Source organism: Plectropomus leopardus, chromosome 8 (assembly GCF_008729295.1).
Source record: "Plectropomus leopardus isolate mb chromosome 8, YSFRI_Pleo_2.0, whole genome shotgun sequence".
NCBI lineage: Eukaryota > Metazoa > Chordata > Actinopteri > Perciformes > Serranidae > Plectropomus > Plectropomus leopardus.
The window spans coordinates 7097158-7118472 of record NC_056470.1 but is presented as its reverse complement, the minus strand read 5'-3'; the positions used below and the strand labels follow the sequence as shown (position 1 = coordinate 7118472).

Here is a 21315-nt window from a genome sequence, read left to right as displayed (position 1 = left end):
CAGGTTGCAACCAACTGAAACTCCAATGTGCACAGTGAGTAGTAGAACTGTGTTTGGTTTGTCCGCTCTTAACTACTGTAGAAACAAAATGGCAGACTCTGTGGAAGAGGAGCCACTCCACATGTCGATATAAATGTTTTATCTTACGGTAACCAAGTCTTAGTTTGGGGTGAGTATATACTCATGAAGTTATGAACATTATATTGCATTTCTGCCAATATATGCCCCTAAATCCTGCACATTGGACTGTTAAGTGAAAGCTACGTAAAGGAATAGTAGGAATAGTAAAATCTAGCAATGCTGACCACATTATTTTGCTATACAAAGCTTAAATCCATACAGCCATGTAGGCATAATGTGAATTTATTTCACAGGACATTACCTCAAACACACAAACATTCATGTCACTACCTTATCTGTGATGGATACACACCAATGATTCAGTCTGTATACACTTCACAAATACTCTCCTGTTCTACACAGCCACTCTCTGGCTTTTCCTTGGAAATTGAAAAAAAAAGGTTTACTCTTAGAAAAAAAGCTCCACCTAAAGAAATGCAAACTTTTTAACAGTGAAGTCAAAGCAAAATAAATCAGAACACAACCTTTCGCTGTTTGACTGACAAGTGATCTCTGACAAGTCTAGTGCAAAAAGCAATGCAGTAATGAGCCTCCACGGGGGTTTAAAACCGGGTCCTCCAAACTGAAGGACAATTGCTCAGCTCACAATGCCACCCTGCCGCCAGAAAGACCGACTTCAAATTGGATTTCGGTCTAATCCTTGTTCTGTCTTTGTCCCTCTGTCCTTGGTTTATTCAGATCTTTGAGGGTTAACTCCTAAACCGCCTGTGTTGGAGTGACAGAGTGATAGGGGCTTCATATAGCCAGCAATAAGCTACAGGGGCTAGACTGAACTGCAGTGTGAGGTTTATAATCAATGCCAGTGGATTTCCATGGGGAGAGGGGTGGACTGAGGTTATGCTAACAGTCTGATGTTTGTTAGCAGAGCTGGTGAGCCAGTTCCTCCTCACTATTAACCCCGGGGTTTATCGATTTCTTGTAGCAGGGACACGTGCCCACACATACACAGCCATGAGTGTGCAGGCCTGTGATTGCAACAACACACATCCATGGGGGAAGACACACCTATACACTCCTGCTGTCACCCATGTTGACATGGTAGCGTTCCTCTGGGTCACCTGGCCAGTGGAGACTTGTCCTACAGTAGAGCTGTCAATGCCTGGACTTGGGTAAGTGGCTGCGCTGCTGCAATGTAGTCAATAAAATCCCCTGCTATTTAACAAGGCCTAGCAACAGAGCCGGGTCAAACGCCTTTTCATCTTCTCTGAGCTTTTGTTCTGGCGAGACCGGATCGATGGAACAAAGCTGTTGATATGCGGGCAATGGCCCCGCACAAACGTATATGAAAGTGCTCATTTAATGCTGGTCAATGTGATAAAGTCACAGATAAAGCTGCGATTCTTTCTGATCAGAAGGTTCGTCTTATAGAGAAAGCTTAACTAAAAACATGACATGTGGCAATCCAAGTGAAATGGGCCAGTGATGCCTTTAAAGGCGCAGAGCATGAGACTTAAAAAGGAATACTTCACCCACAAAATGACTATTTGTCTACTAATTGGGAATCCAAAAAAGATGAACATTCTGCATGAATTGAAGTGATCATGGTTCACATTTAACAACAGCAAAACTATATCAAAATATACGTCGTGAATATGTTGTAGCAGTGTAATTCAAAGTTTTATTTATTCAGTCGCACAGGCTATTCTTGCAAATGGTTTGTACACACCTACAAAAAAAAAAAAAAAAATCAATGCACCCAAATTTGGGCATATCCCACATATTTTAAAAGTCTGTGATTATGTGACCATTGGGCTGATGGGCTATTATGGGCTATCGGGGCCATAATATGCAAACAAGGGCTTAAACACTAACAAAATGCTTGCAACTCCCTAGAAACATTACATACAAGCATAACAAATGATTATTTGAGCACCTTACGTCTCCTAGAGAGGGAAAAGTAATAGTTAGCTTCAGCCTCTACAGTTAGTCTGGTCATCTTAGCAAAATACTTGCTGCCAGGTGTCAGGGTCCAACAGTTTCCACCCATTCTCTCTGCTGGTCCCTCACTTTGTTTCCACTTTTGTTCTCTTAAAAGCTCAGTTTTCGGTTTGCTAGTTTATAAAAACTTATGTTTTTGTTGTTTGTTAGCAGATGTAAAGTCAAGGAGGCACCTTCACGGACTACAGCGTCAATGGAGAGCAATGAATTGTTTTACTCTAAGGTGGATTGGGGACTTAAAGGCGCTCTGTCTCTATGGGCATGTTGTGCATCTAATTGAAAGATCAGATTGGCTTTCATCATGTCTCCCTTTTTTCATGCAGCCCTGTCACCAAGAAGTTATGTGTAAATATAACTAATCTAAAACAGCAAATACGTTTTGGGGGGAAATGTAATGCTGAGCAAATTCCATTTTCTATTTACTATGTAATGAGGAACTGTATGTTCACTAACAATGAATCCCATCATTTTTTCACCAAAATACACAGGACAGTATCAACTTATAATGACTTTATTATTACCTTTTCATTTACTTTTAACCATTTGCATTTTTTTGCCTAAACCTAATCACAGACAGGAGACAGGTCCAGTATGTATGCCATGATCCAGTGCGGATCATAATTTTAACACTTTATTAACTCAAACAAATCTTGTCTCTCAACACAATCCAGGCAGCCATTACACTGTCAACACAATGTAATTATGTAAGCAATTCAGTAATAAATGCGATTTCTAGGAGACAGGGATGTTTTTATGTGCACAGTGTTTAGCAGACAGATAAGACTGGCCGTGCTATGTGATCTATAAATAGACCTCTTTGTGTTTTATCCAATAAAGCTCCAAAGTGAGCAGCAATAAAATGAGGCATACATCATTAAGTTATACAGCGCAGGAACCAAATGAGAAGCTTGGATTCTCAACAGGGGACTCAGACTCATTATAAGATATTATTGCATCTTGTCACGGCGTTGTCCAAAAGCGGTAAGTCTGCCAGTCTCAACCCGCAGTTTAATTAAAGCGGGTCACACTTAACTGAAAATTGGACCAACAAGTGTTGCAACAAAACTCGACTAATAGTGATGTCATCGTAGGAAAGTTTAATCTTAAACAGTTTCCACTATCAGTCCAAAAGTTGCCAGTGTATAGCATAGTTGGGGCCGAAGTGAACGGTCTGTCTCGACGTGAGGGCCCTTCCTGGGGGCCGGAGTGTGGGCTGGTTCCCTCCCTCGAGTGCTTCTTTTCACTGCATCCCCTTTCATATTGTAATGGTCATGGTGGCCTGAGGCTGCGGCGCTAACCTTTGAGCTGTGTGGGACGCATTATTCCTGACACAATGGACACAATCTCTGTCTCGTCTGCTCACACTCTGCTTTATATCTCTGTCTCCCTCTTGATGCCTCCTTCTCAGTTGTCTTTCTCCCTCAGCAGCTCTCAGGGAGTTTTCTTCCTGGTCCCACTCTTCCCTCCAGTGCTCTCCCTCCCATTTGTTTCTCTTCCTCTCTTTAAAGATGCATTATTCCTCCTCCCGCATGCTCAATTAAACTATTCTAAACCTCTTTTTTAATGCAAATTTCTAATATTGTAACAGCATTTGTAACTAGCTCGAAGCACAATTTGCAGTGCAGAGTCTGTGTCCTTCTCCTTTTTACTGTGCGTGCAACTGTTATGTGTGTTTGTATGTGTAAGGCTGGTGATCCAGGTGCCGCATCCACCGGCTGTGTGAAGTTGCACACGAGTCCGTCTGAGTGCTCGCCTGCGGGCTAATCTGCTGGTGCATCTGCGCCGATACTGTATCTCTGCTGTTGCGAGGCTGTGCTACACTTTCAAACACCTGCCACGCCCACGAGGAGAACTCCATTATCTGCCGCTGAACGCCGCCCCGGCTTTCTACAGGCAGTGTCAAAGATTCAGGGGTGAAAGGCGACGGCGAAGGGGGAGTGGTGTATAATATGTGGGTTTATGTTACAGCTGCTGCGGTGATAACTGCACTGTAGTTTTACAGTCCTGCAGAGTCCTGTGGGGGCCGGCAAAGCCGACATCAAAGGCTTAAACAGCAGCACGCCTGTTTATGCAGCAAAGAGAGGAGGGCTAGGTGGGCTGGTAATCATGGGCACTGAGCATAAACACACACACACACACACACACACACACACACACACACACGCACACGCACACGCACACACACAAATGATAAAACACTTTCCGCACGTACAAATTTATGCACTACAGTGCATTTACTTTGATACATCCTGTACAACTCACAAGGAACAAACACACTCACACGTTCACAAAATGAATCAAAGCCATTGAACTGGGCCTGGAGGCCCTGAGAAGTGGCCCAGGTGAGCTCTCTCTCCATGCCCACTCCATTATGACGATCTCCACACAGGCGCCCCGGCTCCAGCTAATTAACGGCCTATTACTATGCAGATATATTCAGGGCCAAGAGCAGAGCGCAGGCAATAAATGGGCCTGATGAACGAGAGAGGGGCAAGGAAAGGGAGGCGAGGAGGGGGGACAGAGAGGGCTAAGAGGGGTCGGGGCCGGGGGAGGGATGGGAGAAGAGAAAGTAATAGGCAGACAAGAGGAAGGTGGGAAGGCAGGAGAGGAAAAGAGGACCAGGGGGTGAGAGGAAGGGATAGTGGCATGAAAAGAGAATGAGAGCAGAACAAGTGCACTTCACACCCTGTTTTACTAGTTGCTTGTAATGCTGGCGTTTCACGCATTAAAGGTTATGGTCATAATTTGTGGTTAGAGTTTTGGCCTGGAAGCGTTTTTAACAGTCTAAAGCTAGATCTTTGGCCAGTTTCTTTAATGCATTATTGCTCTATTTTCGTAATCTTCAAGGTTCCTCAGATGCATTAAATTCAAAAACGAACACACAAAGGACACTTTTCAGAGAGAGCTCCTGAGTCCACAGTCCTATGTTCTGATTTTCTTTTTACAAGATATCTCCATCTCACCCGGAAAAAGAAAAAAAAAGAAAAAAAAAGAAAAGCAAGAAAAATTCCCCAAATAGATTTTGTTTTTATTTGAGGATATTTTAAATGATGTAAACATTAGGAGAGGCAATAATGCTGCCATCAATCTACACTTGGCAAGAAAAAGAGAAATCCACTTTAAGCGTGCCACAGATGCATTTTCATTTCAGGTGTATCGACACAAAGTGCAGATACCTAAATGAGCGATGTGACTTTGTGCCAGGTGGAGGAGACCAGAGAGACAGAGCGAGAGAGTGAGTGTGTGGAACAGTGAATCCCACTCAGCGACTACTGAGCTCCAGCCAAGAGTCATTTAGCGAATGACATTTTATTTATTTTCATTTAACCTTTATTTAACAAGGCAGGTCAATTAAGAACACATTCTTCATTCATTATCAGGCCCATCTCACTGCTGCTCTGCTGGTTTGTGTGTTACTTCAATATCTTTACGGGCATTACGGGGCAAAACCACTGTTAAGGCTGAAAGATTTTAGAAAACTTGGTTTATTTTCCCCCGACTTACTCACCTTGTCACAAATTACATTTTTGGGCAGACATTAGCTCATCTCCCTTAAAGAGTATCACCAATATTTCTCAGTGACTGTGTAACTACTTAATTTTTTCACTTAAAGGGCTTACAGAGTCACTGTATATCAGCCTTATTGATACGGTTTGTTGATTTAGCAGTTTAGATTAAGATTGATGGTAAGAACTTGAGCAGTAATTATAGCCAGTGATAAAGCTAGTAAGATTCTAGCATAAAACCGCTCAAGCTGCAATATTTGGTGCTGAAAAATGGAGCAAACACTGAAGTACCAAAAACTGCAGTTCCTTGTACAGCCACTTGAGGCTGGCTCCAAGAGCGAGTCAATCCCCACAGACCCCCATGTTAAAATGCCCAACTTTACAACAGAAATAAACATGTTTACAGCCTGGCACTAAAAAAAAAACCAAACAAAACGTTTAGGGATTTTGGTCTCTATTGCAAAAAAACTGTACAGGGGGTGAATCTTATGCAAAAATTGAGGGGATGGCTGCTTTAACTGACAGGTTGGAGCCGTCCGTTGACAAGTCGCTACCACAATGACAACGTTGGTAAGGTAACTATGGCATAACCCCAGATTAATATAAGCATAGCCATAGCTATTTCAGTGTGTTTACAGTTCATGAAAGTTAGTGGTAACTTTTTGGTTGCCTGAAAAAGTCTATTCAGTGTTTGGTTGTAAAGACCCTCGAAGAAGTCGGATTTAGTTTTTGTGGGAAATACATTTTGTTTAATGGCTCAAAGCCTGTTTTTCTTTGGTAAAGATTAACATTAGCATTATCACAGTTAACTACAGCTATAGATGCACTGTGCAAACTAACAGCAGCTAACAGTAGAGTGAGCTCCATTGTTTTTCCATATGTGGCCACTTAGGGCTCCAGAAATCCAAGATGGCGATGGACAAAATGCCAAAATTAGGACTGCAAAATGGGAGTCCACTAACTAATGGGTTATGACAGTGTCTACATCCATATTATTTTAAACTGTCTATGCACCATCATACACTGTATATGTAACTTAGCAAATGATAGTATTAAGCAACTTCTAGCTGCCCCAAAATGTTAGCATTACAAAAAAGCAAATATGTTTTCAATGAAAGACTGCTTTTTAGCAGAGAGAGGTCTTTATTTTAAAGTCTTCAGCTGATAAAGTAAACAAATTATATGATTTAAAAACTGTGACATTGTAAGAAATGTTTCCTTTCTGTTGGTCACCTGCACTCAAAAGATAGATAGACAGATAAAGGTTTTTTTTTTTTAAAAAAAATCTTTGGAGGATCATTAATAGTACAGCAGCAGCATGCAGAGAGCAGATAACATTCTACAGACAACAGCAGTTTCAGTTTATAGTTTAGCCACCTCAACTAATTAACGTTAATTAGCCACAGCTGAGTGTTGTCCTTGCAGCCAAGATCAGTCAACAACTGAAACAGTATTCACCTCCTCAGCTCTTTCAGATACCGTAACTTTTGGTTCCAATCAATTTGCAGTTTTAATGGAAAACCAAAAATTGTTAATCTCCAACCAAAACACATACTATTACATCATTCTTTAAATTCAAAAGAAGACTATAGACTTTGATTAATGATTAGTGGTTTAACCAAATTAGAATAGTGTAAATAAAAAATGTGTACATAGTCTCTAGGCCTGTCTCTCCCCCTCCCTGCTCTTCTTTTGAAATACCAATCTCAGCCGTGCATATGAATAAAAAAAACATGCAAAAACTGCTCTCAGACCAGAGCTGAGTAACCAATCCCTATTCCTTCACTTAAATTAGGGATAATTCATTTCCAAGAAACACGACTGACGTGTTTTAACCTCCCAAGCTTGGCTGCCCTTCTAGGTCTTGCATGGTTAGGAATCGATTTATTATTTCACTCACCAGTAGTCCCTTTATTGCTTGAGATTTAATTAACTAATTGATTTGTAAAAAGCTTGAATACATTGAATAATGAATTAGCAAAGGTTGCATGCTGTTCTCTCCATTCTCCATTATAGGAGTTATGTGCAGGCCAATAATTTAGCACTATTGCTTTTGGGAAAGAACTGCAGTCACCCTTCTATTGATCAATGCTTTCCACCAGTCTGCATCTTGCTGGGTGTAGGGCATAAAGGAGAATGTTCTCACCCCTTTCTTCCACTTCTAATTCAACTCCATTCACAATTGTTCACACTACATGACTTTAGTTCTGATTTTCCGTTACTGACAGTTTTTGGAGTTCCCCACCAAAAAAGCCCCAGATTCAAGGATGGAGTGGAGTGTCTTGCTCCTATAGAGGTAGTGTATCCCTTTGCAAATCTGTGCCCAGGGGCCCACTGTCTCATAATAAGTCCATGTCCAGATCTGAGGCAAATTGCTGTTGGATCAGCAATTGCAAATCAGCACTCGAGGGCTATGTGTGACCTAAAAATAATGGTGGAAGATCGACTGTTGTATGCAATGTTTCTGTAAGTTACACATAACTCTGCTTTTTGACCTTTCATGTTTTTAGAAAGTACCCCCTGTATCCCCAGTTGTGGTTCGACCCATTCATCACATGACATAGGCTATTCATCTGGGAGTCCTCCAGGTGAAAGATCTTGAAATGTGTGACCACTGTCGCCAATCAATCACTTCAATAATTCAATCACTTCCACAGCCACTTCAATAACAAGACAGCTGTAAAGTGTGAACAACACAGCACAGCTTTAGCATAAACTCTTTTTTTAAAATTTGGAAAATAACTTACGATTGGTGGACGCTGCAGTTGTAGAAGATAAAGTCCACACTAGCGAACTTCTTCCCCGTCTCCTTCGACTTCAGATACAACTTTATAACACGCTGGTCACCTATGAGGAGTCACAAAGACCATATTAGATTTTTTTAAACAGTCTTTAAATATTTCTGTAGTGTACTACTGATATTATCATACACAGTCAGTGTGTGGAAAATGTTTCATGAACCCAGGATCATGTGCAAGCTCAGACAATGTGTTCTGAAATGTTAACAGCCTCATTTCGGGTGTTACTTGTCAATTCCTGAACAGCTGACATTTTGGAGCCACAATGTTTCTACTGGAAAGTAAGCAGGGCCTGCAGCTGAATCAATAGACATTCTGTAGAGTTACTTGGTGAAAGAAACAGTTCAGCAGTCCATATGCATTTGTGGGTTTTGTCTAGTAAGTTTGTGAATCAGCAGTTTCTTAGTTTGATAATCGCGAACAAATGAGCACAGTTAAAGAGCAGAATGACTCGTGTTTCACACAGTTGAATGAACAGGCTAAATGAAGCAAACAATTTGTATTTATGCAGCATCAAACAAAACTGCTCAGCCGAGAAGCCCAGAATGAAGTTGTCATCTTCTCACCAAAACAAAAGTTTGTTAAGGGACCGAAATGTCAGTAAACATTTTGTTTTCAGAGAGTGCAACTCCCAGGCGCCTGGTGAATCTAACAAAGTGTGTCCAGGTTGACAGCTGTGGTAGTAGGATTAATTTACCGAGGCTGATATATTAAACCCCATCGTCTTTGACGTTAAATAAAGAGTCATATGAATAAATTATTTGGTCACTTTTCATCGACAGTAATGTTGTCACTACCCTGTGAGCTCAACAACTGCTACCAGATTTAGCCAGTTAGCACTAGTTAGCTTAAGCAACGACAGTACTGAAGTATTTGTGAATCAACTATCTAACTGCTACTGTGAATGAACACATACAACTGTAATTTTTATTTATCTAGCCCAACAACAATGCTGCATGCTACCAAAATAGCCAGCTAACTAGCTAACCAGCTAAATAGGGTTTAAAAGTTAAAGAGGTTTGGCTTATTCCGGATTGTTGTTGCTTGTTTATCCAAAAAGAGCACCATTGTCACTATAACAGTATGAAAAGTCTTCATTCTTTCATTTTGACATAAAACTTGGCATGAAGTTTAATTACCATTGGGTATAATGTCAATATCAAAAAAAATAAAAAGGGCAACTTAAAAATCTATAATGTATAATGATCTCAATACAAATGCTCTTATTTTGATAGTTAATTATGGGATTAAGTTTAATAGTAAGGAACTGAGCTTCAATCATTTCTTTAACTTTTTTTAAACATTTTTTTTTCTTAATTCTTATATTTTACACAATTTATTCATATGATCATTCATTTTTCAAATGTCTTTTTAAAATATGAAACACTTTTAGGTTCCATACAGATATTGCTGCTTTTGAATTTCAGTGAAATGAACATTTTCCTTCAGGCAACCCCCTGAGCAGTCTTGGAACCTGCTGGGTCTGGTGAGGTATTAGCCTCTGGGGGCAACAGGCAATATTTTGGGGCTTAAGGTGAGGCCAGCTGATATCAGGTCCAAGACTCTTTCATGTTGCATTCACTGTTTACTGTCCAATTATTAGCTTGAGATGCAAAATGCAGTTGCAGTTGAAAGACAACTACTATGTATACTTTCCAAAACAAATACCTGAATTCATAATGCAGATAACATTTTGAGAACAAAGCTTATAAAAAGCCAAAGTGTCTGCAGACGATATCCAGTGGATTGGAGATTACATTTCAGCCAAAGCCTTTCACTTCTTTTGCTCTACACACCTTTTTACCTGCACCAAGGCCTGCTCATCTGTAATACTTCTCAGACTACAAACTCAAGCCAGAACTTTTCATATACCACAATATGTCGCCCACAGATTCTTATTTCACATGCCTTTATCTGTTTATTGAGATTACCCCCAGAGAGCAAACTAAAGAGTTTAAGTCAGAGGTCTGGGAACTTTAAACTTTACATCTTTTGCACACCCTGTATTGTGGTTGTATTGTTTTATTCTTTCTTTTTTACCTTGGTCTCGTGTGATGGGAGACACGTCTTTTGTAGAGGGAGACAGGCAGAAGATCCGTCCACCATAGATGCGTCCTTCTGTCTCTACATAGTCTTCAAAAGAGCAGTTCACTCCAGCAGACAGACTAGGTACATTCTGTGTCTGAAGTGACAACTAGAGGGAAGGAAAGCAGAAAAAGTGAGGGACAACATACATTTATGAATCGATATACTTTATTGGTGATGATAAGTTCTACTGCATCACAACAGAATATGCTGCTCAGATATGTGGCTTTTCAGCTCAGACTCAAAATGACTGACAGATTGCCACTGATGACTCAAGCTTTATTTAATCTAATTTCACATTCATCTTGCTCACTTGTGCTGTCTAGTTTTTTTTCCTCCACTTCTCGTCACACACATTCTGACACGTCAAAATACACACATACAGTGACAGACCAAACCGTACCTGCACTTCTGACATGGTGACGGACACAGTGTCGGGTTGGACAGATAGCCGGACGCATTGCTCCACTCTGGTGGTGAAACGCTGAAGCTCCTCTGCTCGCTCGCAGCGATCCTTCCTGGAACATCTAGAGGAACACGACAGTCACATCTCAGTGTATTCAGTTGAAAAACAAAAATGCAGTAACTGGAATATTTTCAGTAAGTAATTTCACTAGCTCTGTCAAAGAAGGTTGGTTAGAGACAGATTGCTGTCAATCATGATGTTTGGTATCAGGACACCAATATATCTGTCTATTTGGCATTAATCAAAATGTATCTTTGGTTTGCTAAGGTTTAAGAGCACCTATAAATAATTCAAAGGTTAAGTCTCGAGCACAGTCAAACATACAGCGGAGCACAAAAACAGAATGAAAAACAAATGGGGCATGGCGTTAGTTCAGGCAGAGCACTGAAGTCACACTTGCATTAGCTGATTGGCACCAGCTGCTCATTCATGCTTTCCCATCAGTGGCTCATTCATCAGCTGCTCGGTTATCAGCTGACTCGCAGCATTCAATCTTACTAACACAGGTGTACACTTCTCTCTGTTACTCTGAGGGCATGTTCATGCCAACTCCAGCCCAATCTTCTTATGGGCTAAGATTTGGTGTAGTTGACTTTACAAAGTGTACATGTGTACATGACCAGGATTTGGATTTTCAGCAGAAGCATTGTTGCATATCTGATTTTTTTATGATATCCCTCTTAGGGCAGAGCTTTTTCTACCAAATCTAACTGCAGAAGTTTATGGAATGCAGTTTACAGACTAGGAAAAAAAATAATTTGCCTGTGCATCCTTTACACCCTTTGGAAATTTTAATTGGCCAACTTGATGCTCATTGGGGTGTAAAGAGGTCCATATGAACCAAACCATGTGCTTGTCAGATTATCAAACAGCGGAAGCCCCTCTCCACACAACTATTCAAATTTATTCACTCAGAATTGGTATGACTCTGTCAGGCAACTTTTAACTTTCAAAAAGTAACAACATAACAAGCATGGTCACTCTGAACAGTGACTGACCCCATGCGGAGATGAGAAAGTTTGACTTTCTCTCTCACTTTTCATATGTGCAAACAAATGAAACGTCATTAACCATTTTGAGGAAAGACTGTCCAAGAGTGTAGCATTATCCCCATTTGAATGAATATTAAATGAAGCCCCTTTCTATGACTGTTAGCACCTGTGAGTGAAGCTGTTTTAATAGCTAAAAATACTATTGCCTTCAGATAAGACAATTGTTTTGTCGGTGAACCCGGTGAATTATTATGGAAGCCACATCTTTCAAAGTTACCTTTGTTACATGTTGCTTTTATTCCTGCTTTGTATGAAAAGTCCTTTAGCTTCTAGGCTAGTTTATGTAATGTAAAATGTAATAGTCTAACGCTAATTAAGGAAGCATGTTGTTTATGTGGGGAAAATGTGTCTACCAATGTTTGTGTGTTTATATGAACCTTATTAGTTATAATGGAGCCAAATTTGAAACTTCAGTTTTATGTTGTTGCTGTTAAGCCATGTTTTATGTGTGTTCAAGGTGTGTTGATTAAAAAATATCAAACTTTACTACACCTCACAGGATAACGCTTTACAGAAACTCAACATAATGGCATAGAGACCCCACCGCCCACTCACCTTTTGGAGGTGTAATTGCAGAGTGAGTTTATATGCTCACAGTGGTGTAAGGTAGGTAGCCCATCATACAATTGAATAAGCAAAGGTACGCCTGCAGTAAAACATTATCTTCCACAGATTTATGATACAAAATCATCTACTTATGACTACATTTGTGAAGCAACGATCATGAGGGAGCTTCTGAGGTAGGCAGTTTTTATTGTCATTCAGAAATCTCATGTCTTGTACACAAAGTACACATCAATATTTTTTGTTAGCAGCTTTAAATGTATGCATATAAATGTATTAATGTTTGCCCTTTATGATTTTGTTTTAGTATTTTCTCTGAAATGCAACCTGTATAAGGCTTCAAATTGTGGAATATGCTGTTAGAACATTTACAAAAATGCACTGAAAACCAGGACTACATAATTCTGTTTACCAAGACAATAAATATGGTTGGTTGGTTAGATTTTTAGTATTTTGAACATGCTAAATAAAATAAGAGAACAAAATAAAATATAAACAAGGAAAACCACACCAGAATGCCCATCAGACAAATTAAGAAAACAAACATATATAAAGTATTTCATGTCTGAAAAGGAGCATGAAAAGTGAATATTCATCTAATTCTACCCCTTTTTTCAAATTTTATTAAAAAAAGTTCATTTTAAACATGAATATTCCTTATCTTTGCCCCAATATTTTTCATACACACCTTGATCTATTCAAACAAAAATGAAGACAAAAATGAATATGATTAGAAAAAAAGTAACTGACAGAAATTCCTCAATTCTTTGCTATAATTAACTATCTACAACTGAAATGACTGCATGAATCCAATATAGTGAACAGTAACTGTACTTACACATTATGTAGCACACACCAGCCACAGTGAGGGTCCCCTGATCCCAGGCAGGCTCCGCAGGAGCTGTACTGCTCACAGCTCTCCACTGGTACACGGGTGACCTGGAAACAGAACACACACAGGAACACACGCTTGGTTAATATCGCGCACTAACTCTGTGCACACCACCGTCAGATAGCTTCTAACATATAGGCCTGATGTACGCAGAATCCACCGGAGGTATCCTGTGCCTGGAACATGAGATTAAAGGAACAAGCCCACTGTGACTATCAGAGATAAACAGCTCTGGAGGTGCTGCTTACAACTCCACACTGCTCCATACAAGGCTAGCTAGAGGGAGAGAAGTGAAGGTTCAAACACATGTAAACACACACGGGTTAAGATTACACCCTCTGACAAACACCTTTCTGTGTTGTGCTGTGTACTGCCCACAGTTCTGCAGTGGATCAGGAAACACTGATGCAGGGAAGCTCAGCAAGTTTACCTTAACAGATACTGAACAGAATCTAGAAAAAGTAAACAACTGTCCACAGAAAAACTGCCCTGGGAAATGCCCTTTCAAATGAAAACAGACTAGGCCTTTTGGTCATTTATTGACTTTCTATCATCTATAAACTCTTATGCGACAGATTAACAACCCTGCAGTCCCTCCAGTATTATTGTATTTATTCCCTGGGATATGTATTGATAATTTTACAGTGCTGTGTGTTCATTTATTTATTTATTTTTTAATCAATCATCTGTTTTTGCTGGTGGTAAACAGACTGGATTACAAATAAATTGAAATGAACCATAACAAATTGACCCTGCGAAACCTGTATTAACATAATTTTTCTAGTTTAATTTCTTTTGAAAACATGAAGGAATGAGTAATAAAGCTGTTCGGCGAGAAATGTCCCGCAAATTACTTTGAATTAGTAGATTTAAAGGATACATATTTTTTATGTAATAATTTTTTAAATAAATGTTTAGGACACAATATTTATAATTATATTAAATAAATGTTTAAAATTATATTTGGAATTCTAATTATTATACCACGGGGCTCATGTTTCAAAGGGTTAAAACTGAAGTAAAAACAAAATACCCTGCCATCATAACTAGGGGATAATGTCAGTAAATTTGAGTAAAACTCAGACTTCCTTTATCCCATGTTAATGCACCATACTGAACACAGACATGGGAGGGTAATTTCTAAATCACCTATGGTCCCCTGTTAATACCAGTCCTGTGCAAATTGGGCTTTAGTCTTGTTAATTAAAACCCTGAGGAGGGCACACAGATTGAAAGCATTTACCAAGAAGGGAGTTAATATAAAAAAAAAGATCAAGTTGCATTATGGGAAGTGTAGGATCCAGCATTTTTGGAGCTCAACCCAAACACAGGAGTTTGGGTCAGGATATCTCAGCCTTTGCTGCTGCTTCTTTGAGTGTTATTTCCTTAACCTGTCCCTTGTTATTAATAATAAATTTAATTTATAAAACACTTGTTAGAAAGTGCCTTACAAGGCTGATCCCAGATCTAAAACAATGCAGGACTTGAGCAAATAAAGATATAGAAAGAGCAACTCCATCAATAAAATAAATCAATAAAAGCAGACAAGCAAAGTTGGCAGCTGAGTGCCCGAAAGATTGCACTGAGGTCTATAAAATCAGACAATTAGGATACTTTAAAATGACAGCCCATGACAGTATATGATGAAAACAATAATGAAAATAAAATAAGACATGTTAAAAATGACCAAAAATGTGTTAAAAATAGTAAAAGGCTTATTTGAAAAGCTTAATTTTAGAAGATGTCATCCTGATCTTGATATGGTGTTTTTGCCAGTGATCAGAATTTTTTCTTTTTAAATCCTCCCTTTAAATTTTTTTGGCTTTGTCACTGTCTAAAGGGAAATTCTATCCCTTTAAAAGAGTATTCTCCAGTGTTTATTGCTTAAGTGTAGTCTTTATTACCTGAATTAACTGTATTGCTTTTTTTTAATGTCTTCTGTGAATCTCTTGCAAGTACTACATTAATAACTAGGCCTTATTGGCTTTATGCTTGCGGGGATTTTTGTTTTACTTGCAGTGGCTTGGTGAGTGTGACAGACCTCTCTCTCTCTCTCCCTCTGCTCGCAGTGAAACACCATGCGCTAGAGACGACAGTAAAACACAAGAGACTCTCACACTGAGCTGAAACGAGTGCTCAGAACATTGTTAAATAACAAAAATAAACACTGTGTTTTGCTGTCGTTTATGGTGTGTGGTGTTGCTTGGCAGGCCGGGTGTGAAGTGGAAGAGAGACAGAATGTTATACAGTTAATGACAGCTGCACTCGTTCTGTCCCATGATATCCTGTCAAACAAAAAAAATACATATTTCCTTTATCTTACCTTGCTGCTGTCAAGAACACCAGCCTCTAAAAATGATCCATTAAAATGGTTTTGCAGCACTTAGATTGGAAATGAGCCAACCGGAAATATATTTCATTCACAAACTGCACTCATCATTACATAAAAGCACTAAGTTTGCATAACACTTGTGAATTCCTTGCAACGAGATTGCTATTGTACATAACACCACTGAGATAAGCATCAAGGGCTACTCTTTTTGTCCACTAAATCTCTACCGGCTGCCATCTGCATGTCTGCATGACAAAGATATGATGAAACTTTAATGATCTCTTTGGGGATATCGGAAAACTTGGGTATTAACAGGAACATCAAATAGCGGTGTCCAAATTTACCTGCCTCTTAAAGTACAACCAAAGAAGTACATGAGCGTTAGTGGAGAGAATGAGAGGAATTATCATTTGAGGGACTCATTTCCACACATAGTTGTCTGTGCACTTGTCATTAAACAGACGTGTTTTCTGCTGCCGTCTGCATTTTCACCATCCACCATCTGTTTGCGCGATTATCAGGAAGAGTTACCCTGAGTTTCACCCAGCTTGTAGAATACTCGAAAGTCGAGGAAGCATACCTGTGCACATCCAGGTCTGCTCCGCTCTCTCTTAATCTCAAAAATCACCGGTGTATCAGCATCCGTGTGTTTCATCTCAACTTGCTGGAAGCAGTTTACTGCTGACAGATGGATTGGCAGACAGGAAACTGCCTCAGGCAAACACACACACTCACACACACCAGCGAGAAAGTTACAATTTTGGACCAAATTGAGAGTTTGAGACAAGTTTTCTGGGGCACTTGTTAAATACTTAAACACATCGCTGACCACCCAAAACACCTTGGCACGCATGAGCACGTGCGCGCACACACACCTCCAGCTGCCTCAGTCAGGTGCAGTACGGCATCAATAACACTGCAGAGGCAGGGGCACACCAGGTGAGCTGGAAGGTGGTGAGGGTGAATTCTAATGGCAGCTGCAGGCGCAGCAGTGTAGAAACCTTCAAAGAGGAAACTCTTTCTTCATGCACCGATTTTTTTTTCAATTCTCAACCTTCAAACAGTAAATCTGACTCTTTTCATGTCCTTTGCCTTAACAACTGCTGCATGATTAATCAGACACAAATACATATGTTGGGTTTTTTTTGTCACCGTGCACTTCAAATGTGTTCTTCCATCAAATGATTCCTGCTGCAGCCTCTGCTGGCCTCCCGCAGAGAGACATATCATTAATTGGTCTGTGAAAGTATCAGTATACATGTTGCAGTTCAAGTCTCCAAAGACTAAAATATCTTAGCAACAGGGGTTTACAGGAACACAGACTTTCTCTGTTCAGTTGGTTCGGTTCATTTCTCTGTAAAGCAGGGAAAACACACACACACAAAAAATAAAGATTTTTTTTTTCATTTATTTTGTAAAATCTAAATGCTCAGAAAATGACTCTGAAATAATAGTGTATTGTCAATTTGAAAAGATGAATAAAAATAAATAAGTAACGCAATGTAAATGTAATGTTCTATTTAAGAGTCTGACCTGTTGATCATTTCTAATCTGCAGCTTGTTCTTATTTCCAGAGCAGGCTCAATAAACTGACTAAAGAGAGTGCTGAGAGTTTGGTCACATATATGAAGCGATAAACACATGATTTCCTTTGGCAGGGTCTGAACCTGAAGTGGGAGGCTGCCTGAACCATATTGTTGCTCGTATCAATTGCCATCACTACCGGGTGTTTATATTTCAAATGATTTTGCATTGTTCCAGTGCTATTGGAGTTTGCATTTTACTTTAGTCCAGAAATTTGCTCAAAGTGAGACTACACAGCACTTTTTTCATGCTCTTTGCAAAGAATTTCACAGTCTGTGGCTCGGGACTCACTGCCTGCATGTACACTGTGCAGCACCTGTCGGTTACGTCGATGAATTGCTTTGCCTTTTTCCTTTTTGTCTTGCTTGCCTTTCTTAGGTTTTTTTTGTTGTCCCCAAGAGCTGCTGAGCTGCTGCTGTGAGCTAACATAAATTAGGCGATTTCCCAGTATGCTTTGTGCAGAGACATACACATGTCAATCAAAAATTGATTAATGTTTAAACAGTTGGCCATTCTTTAGTGTTTCTTAACGTTGAGTGTTTAAAAGTTTAGAAGTCACACGTCTGCTACAAACATTCATGTTCCCCAGAGATGGTCCCCCACTTTTTATGTTTACCACCAGCTGGTCAAAGTTTTCACTTATCTAGCGAAATACCTCAACAAAATGTTCAAACAATCATGGATCCCAGACAATGTATCCAAATGGATGTACACGACAGGAAAATAATACTGGTTAAAGGCTTTCTGGAGGATTGTCTGTGCAATATGTCTAAACTATGTCAGGAAAATTCCTTTATTTCCTGTGCTGTTTGTGGTATCAGTGTTTCGTTCCTTATAGGATATTATTTTGCAAAGTTGCATCCATAGACAGCTTTCACAACCGCACATCTCTCAACTAGATGCTAGTAATCCCTTCCATTTCATCCTCATCTCCTCCTCCTATGTCACTCTGATGTACAGTTGGACACAACAGCTTATGGCAGATTCATAGCATGTTAATAGTGACCTGTGTCTGATAACTATTGTAATGCTACCATTACCAGGCACAGGCCTCTTACAGGACACCAAATAACAGCAAATTGCTGTCATTACTTACGCCTGGACAAATACCATGCTAGTAATACAGTCTATCTGATAGAAGCAGGAGGAAAAAAAACCAACATGTCACGCTCAGGCACAATAGCCGGAGAGAGAAGTTTATTCAATGAGGGTTTGTGATAGTGGGGCGGATGATGTATTCCAATGGAACAGTTCAATTATTGAGTTTAAGAAAACAGATAATGGCACGGGAAATGGGAGATGCTTAGCCAAAGACTCTTTGTCTTACTGAGGTGGCTAGAGAGAGAGAGAGAGAGAGTGTGTGTGTGTGTGTGTGTGCGTGTGTGTGTGTGTGTGTGTGTGTGTGTGTGTGAAAGAGAGAGAGAGACAGTAAGTAAGAGAGAACCACCTTTTTATATTAAATATGGCATTTTCATTCCTGGCCTATTTGCTGCTGCAGAGGGAAACACATTCATCTGTGGACAGTGGAGAGAGGTGGGGGGAAAGGGGGACAGGCGAGTGTGGATGAGGTGGAGGATGATAGAAAGAGTGAGATCACAGTGGAAAAAGTCCATTTTAACCATTAATTTTAGTCTTCAAACTAATAATGGACAGTGTTTGTGGACAAAAGAAGCTTCCAGTGGGATTGAGATGCTTTTTTTGCTGTTTCCAGAATAGAGGAAAGAGGGAGCACAGAGGAGATGATGGGTGGGAGTTTATTACAAATAAATAACAGCTACAAATGAGCCTCTCTCATTTGGGTCATGATAGAGAGGCTCTTAATTTGCCTAGTGGCAGATGAGAGGAGGGGGGGAAGGAAGTGGAAGGAGGGAGGTGGGGATGAGGGATGCAGGGAAGGATGGATGAGAAATACACACAAATGTAATTGCGACTGATGTTTCATTCCACATATGGGGCCTGCGTGGTGCCAGCGAGTCGCAGCTATAGGCCCAGCTGTAATTGTCCATTCTGTATAATATGGGAACGAATATAAGGCGCTATTACTACACAATAGGTTGATGGATGGCTTATTCTGCCAGCCAGCTGCAGTTTAATACAAGCCGTACAAACACACATGTAACACAGATATGAAATTTGTGCATATTTGGAAGCATTTTCCCATAAACATTGTCTGCACGTGTGAGTTAGTAAAGTATATGAACTTGAAAACAAGGGCCCTTGTCATGTGCAGGTAAATACAGAGGTGCATAATAAAGACGAACGGGATCTGAAATACACACTTTTCTCCCTTCCTTTATTTTATTTATTTATTTGCTTGTCTGTCCAATTTCCTCGCTTTCTCCCACTCTCCCTGCCTTTGCCTGTCTCTCTGCTCTGCTCTCATCTGTCATGAATTTGGCTGGACACACCGAAAAACACGGCAAATGAGGCCATAGATCACAAGTAGACACAGACAGGCACAACCTTGGAGGAAAGAGACAGAGAGAAGAGAACCTGAAGAAAAATACAGGGCGGATCTCTCCATCATTAACCTTTAAAAGCACATTTTGAGTTTCATAAGCTCTCTCATCACCAATTGGAATTAGTCGCATCCCAGCAATAAATGCATGATGGGAAACTTTAGCAGTTTCATATACAGACTGTGTGGAAATCAAACACATGTATGATCAGCAAAATCTGAACTGGAGTCCCCTTCAACTTGTTTCTCTTTGTCATCTTTACATTTTTTTGTGTGACTCCTTCATACATAACATATTGTGTTGCATTATCTGGATCACACTAATATTATAGTGGGCAACTTTGTTTTTCTTAAACCACACTGGACAAGCATACACCCTGAATGTATGACTAAAAAAAGTTTGCATTAAAGAAGAAGCCATTAAGTGACAATTTCAAAAATAATACAACTTTAATCTATGCTGACCTTAAGTAACATTTAGGAAATAGTTTTGGAGAAATACTCTTATCTTAGTTATCTTAGCTTAGCATAATGACTGGAAATAAGGAAAAGCAGCTAGCCTAGCTGACTACTGATACCTCCAAGGACTCATGCACACGCTGCATGGCATTGTTTTTAAAGTAGATTTGCAAAAAAGGTGCCCTCAAAAGTGTGACCAACGTTCAGCTTTTAATGATTTAAAAGCTGAAATTAATCACTTTAGTGCATGGCTACCCAGAGCTTTATATCGGTTCCAATATTTTCATACATATTTAAAAAAACGCCTGAAAGGAGATCAGCTCTGCACCCATTTCTGTTAAGATGACTGTGATATGGTGGTCGTTATGGTCGCTTAGCAACCTCAGACGCAACCTTCATCTGTGTTCTTGAAAGCTGGCATGCCCAAGAGTAACACCCAGCACCCATCCTCATGTTTTCCAGGCAGTTAAAGACCCAGCATGTGTCCCGGCCCTATAGTGCACTGATTAACACATTATATCTGAATCATTTAATTGGTTAAAAAAAAACAAACACAAAAGGTGTACATGTTGCAATGTTACAGAGGATTATGTGCCACACAACTTCTTAGCCCTCCTTACATGTCAATTGGTTGCCTAGCAACCTCACAGTGATAAACAACATATAATGTTTTAATGTGTGAGTTTCAACTTTAAATAGAAGCAGGATAACTACCTTCCCATGTTTACAGTCTTTATGTTAGACTTAGCATACCATCTGGGTGCTATGCCATTGTTCCGACAGCATTCATCATTCCCAAATCCCAATAGTCCGAAAAATATCCTGTTGGACCAAAACCGTGTTCGTCTGACAGCCCATTATCCTGAAAACAACCATCCATTACTCCAAAAATACACACTCTGCCTCTTGTAATGAAGATTCGAGGCTTGTAATGAGTCTGCCCTGTAGTGTTATTGTTTTTTTCTACAATGGCTTACCCTGATATTCTTACCCTAACCCTGACCAATATCATTCATCATGAGTAAACCCAACCAACCAAC

General features: G+C 39.8%; 1 protein-coding gene across 1 annotated transcript in view; it reads right to left on the bottom strand.

Annotated features, from left to right (window-relative positions):
* Positions 1-21315, bottom strand: part of LOC121946885 (plexin-A1-like) — a 321677-nt gene that overhangs the window by 132338 nt on the left and 168024 nt on the right. Inside the window, exons 5-8 of the mRNA XM_042491694.1 lie at positions 13389-13489; positions 10872-10995; positions 10424-10577; positions 8333-8432 (exon numbers count right to left, since the gene is read on the bottom strand). Of these exons, the coding sequence (XP_042347628.1) occupies positions 8333-8432; positions 10424-10577; positions 10872-10995; positions 13389-13489 (479 nt within the window). The remainder of the gene's footprint in view (positions 1-8332; positions 8433-10423; positions 10578-10871; positions 10996-13388; positions 13490-21315) is intronic.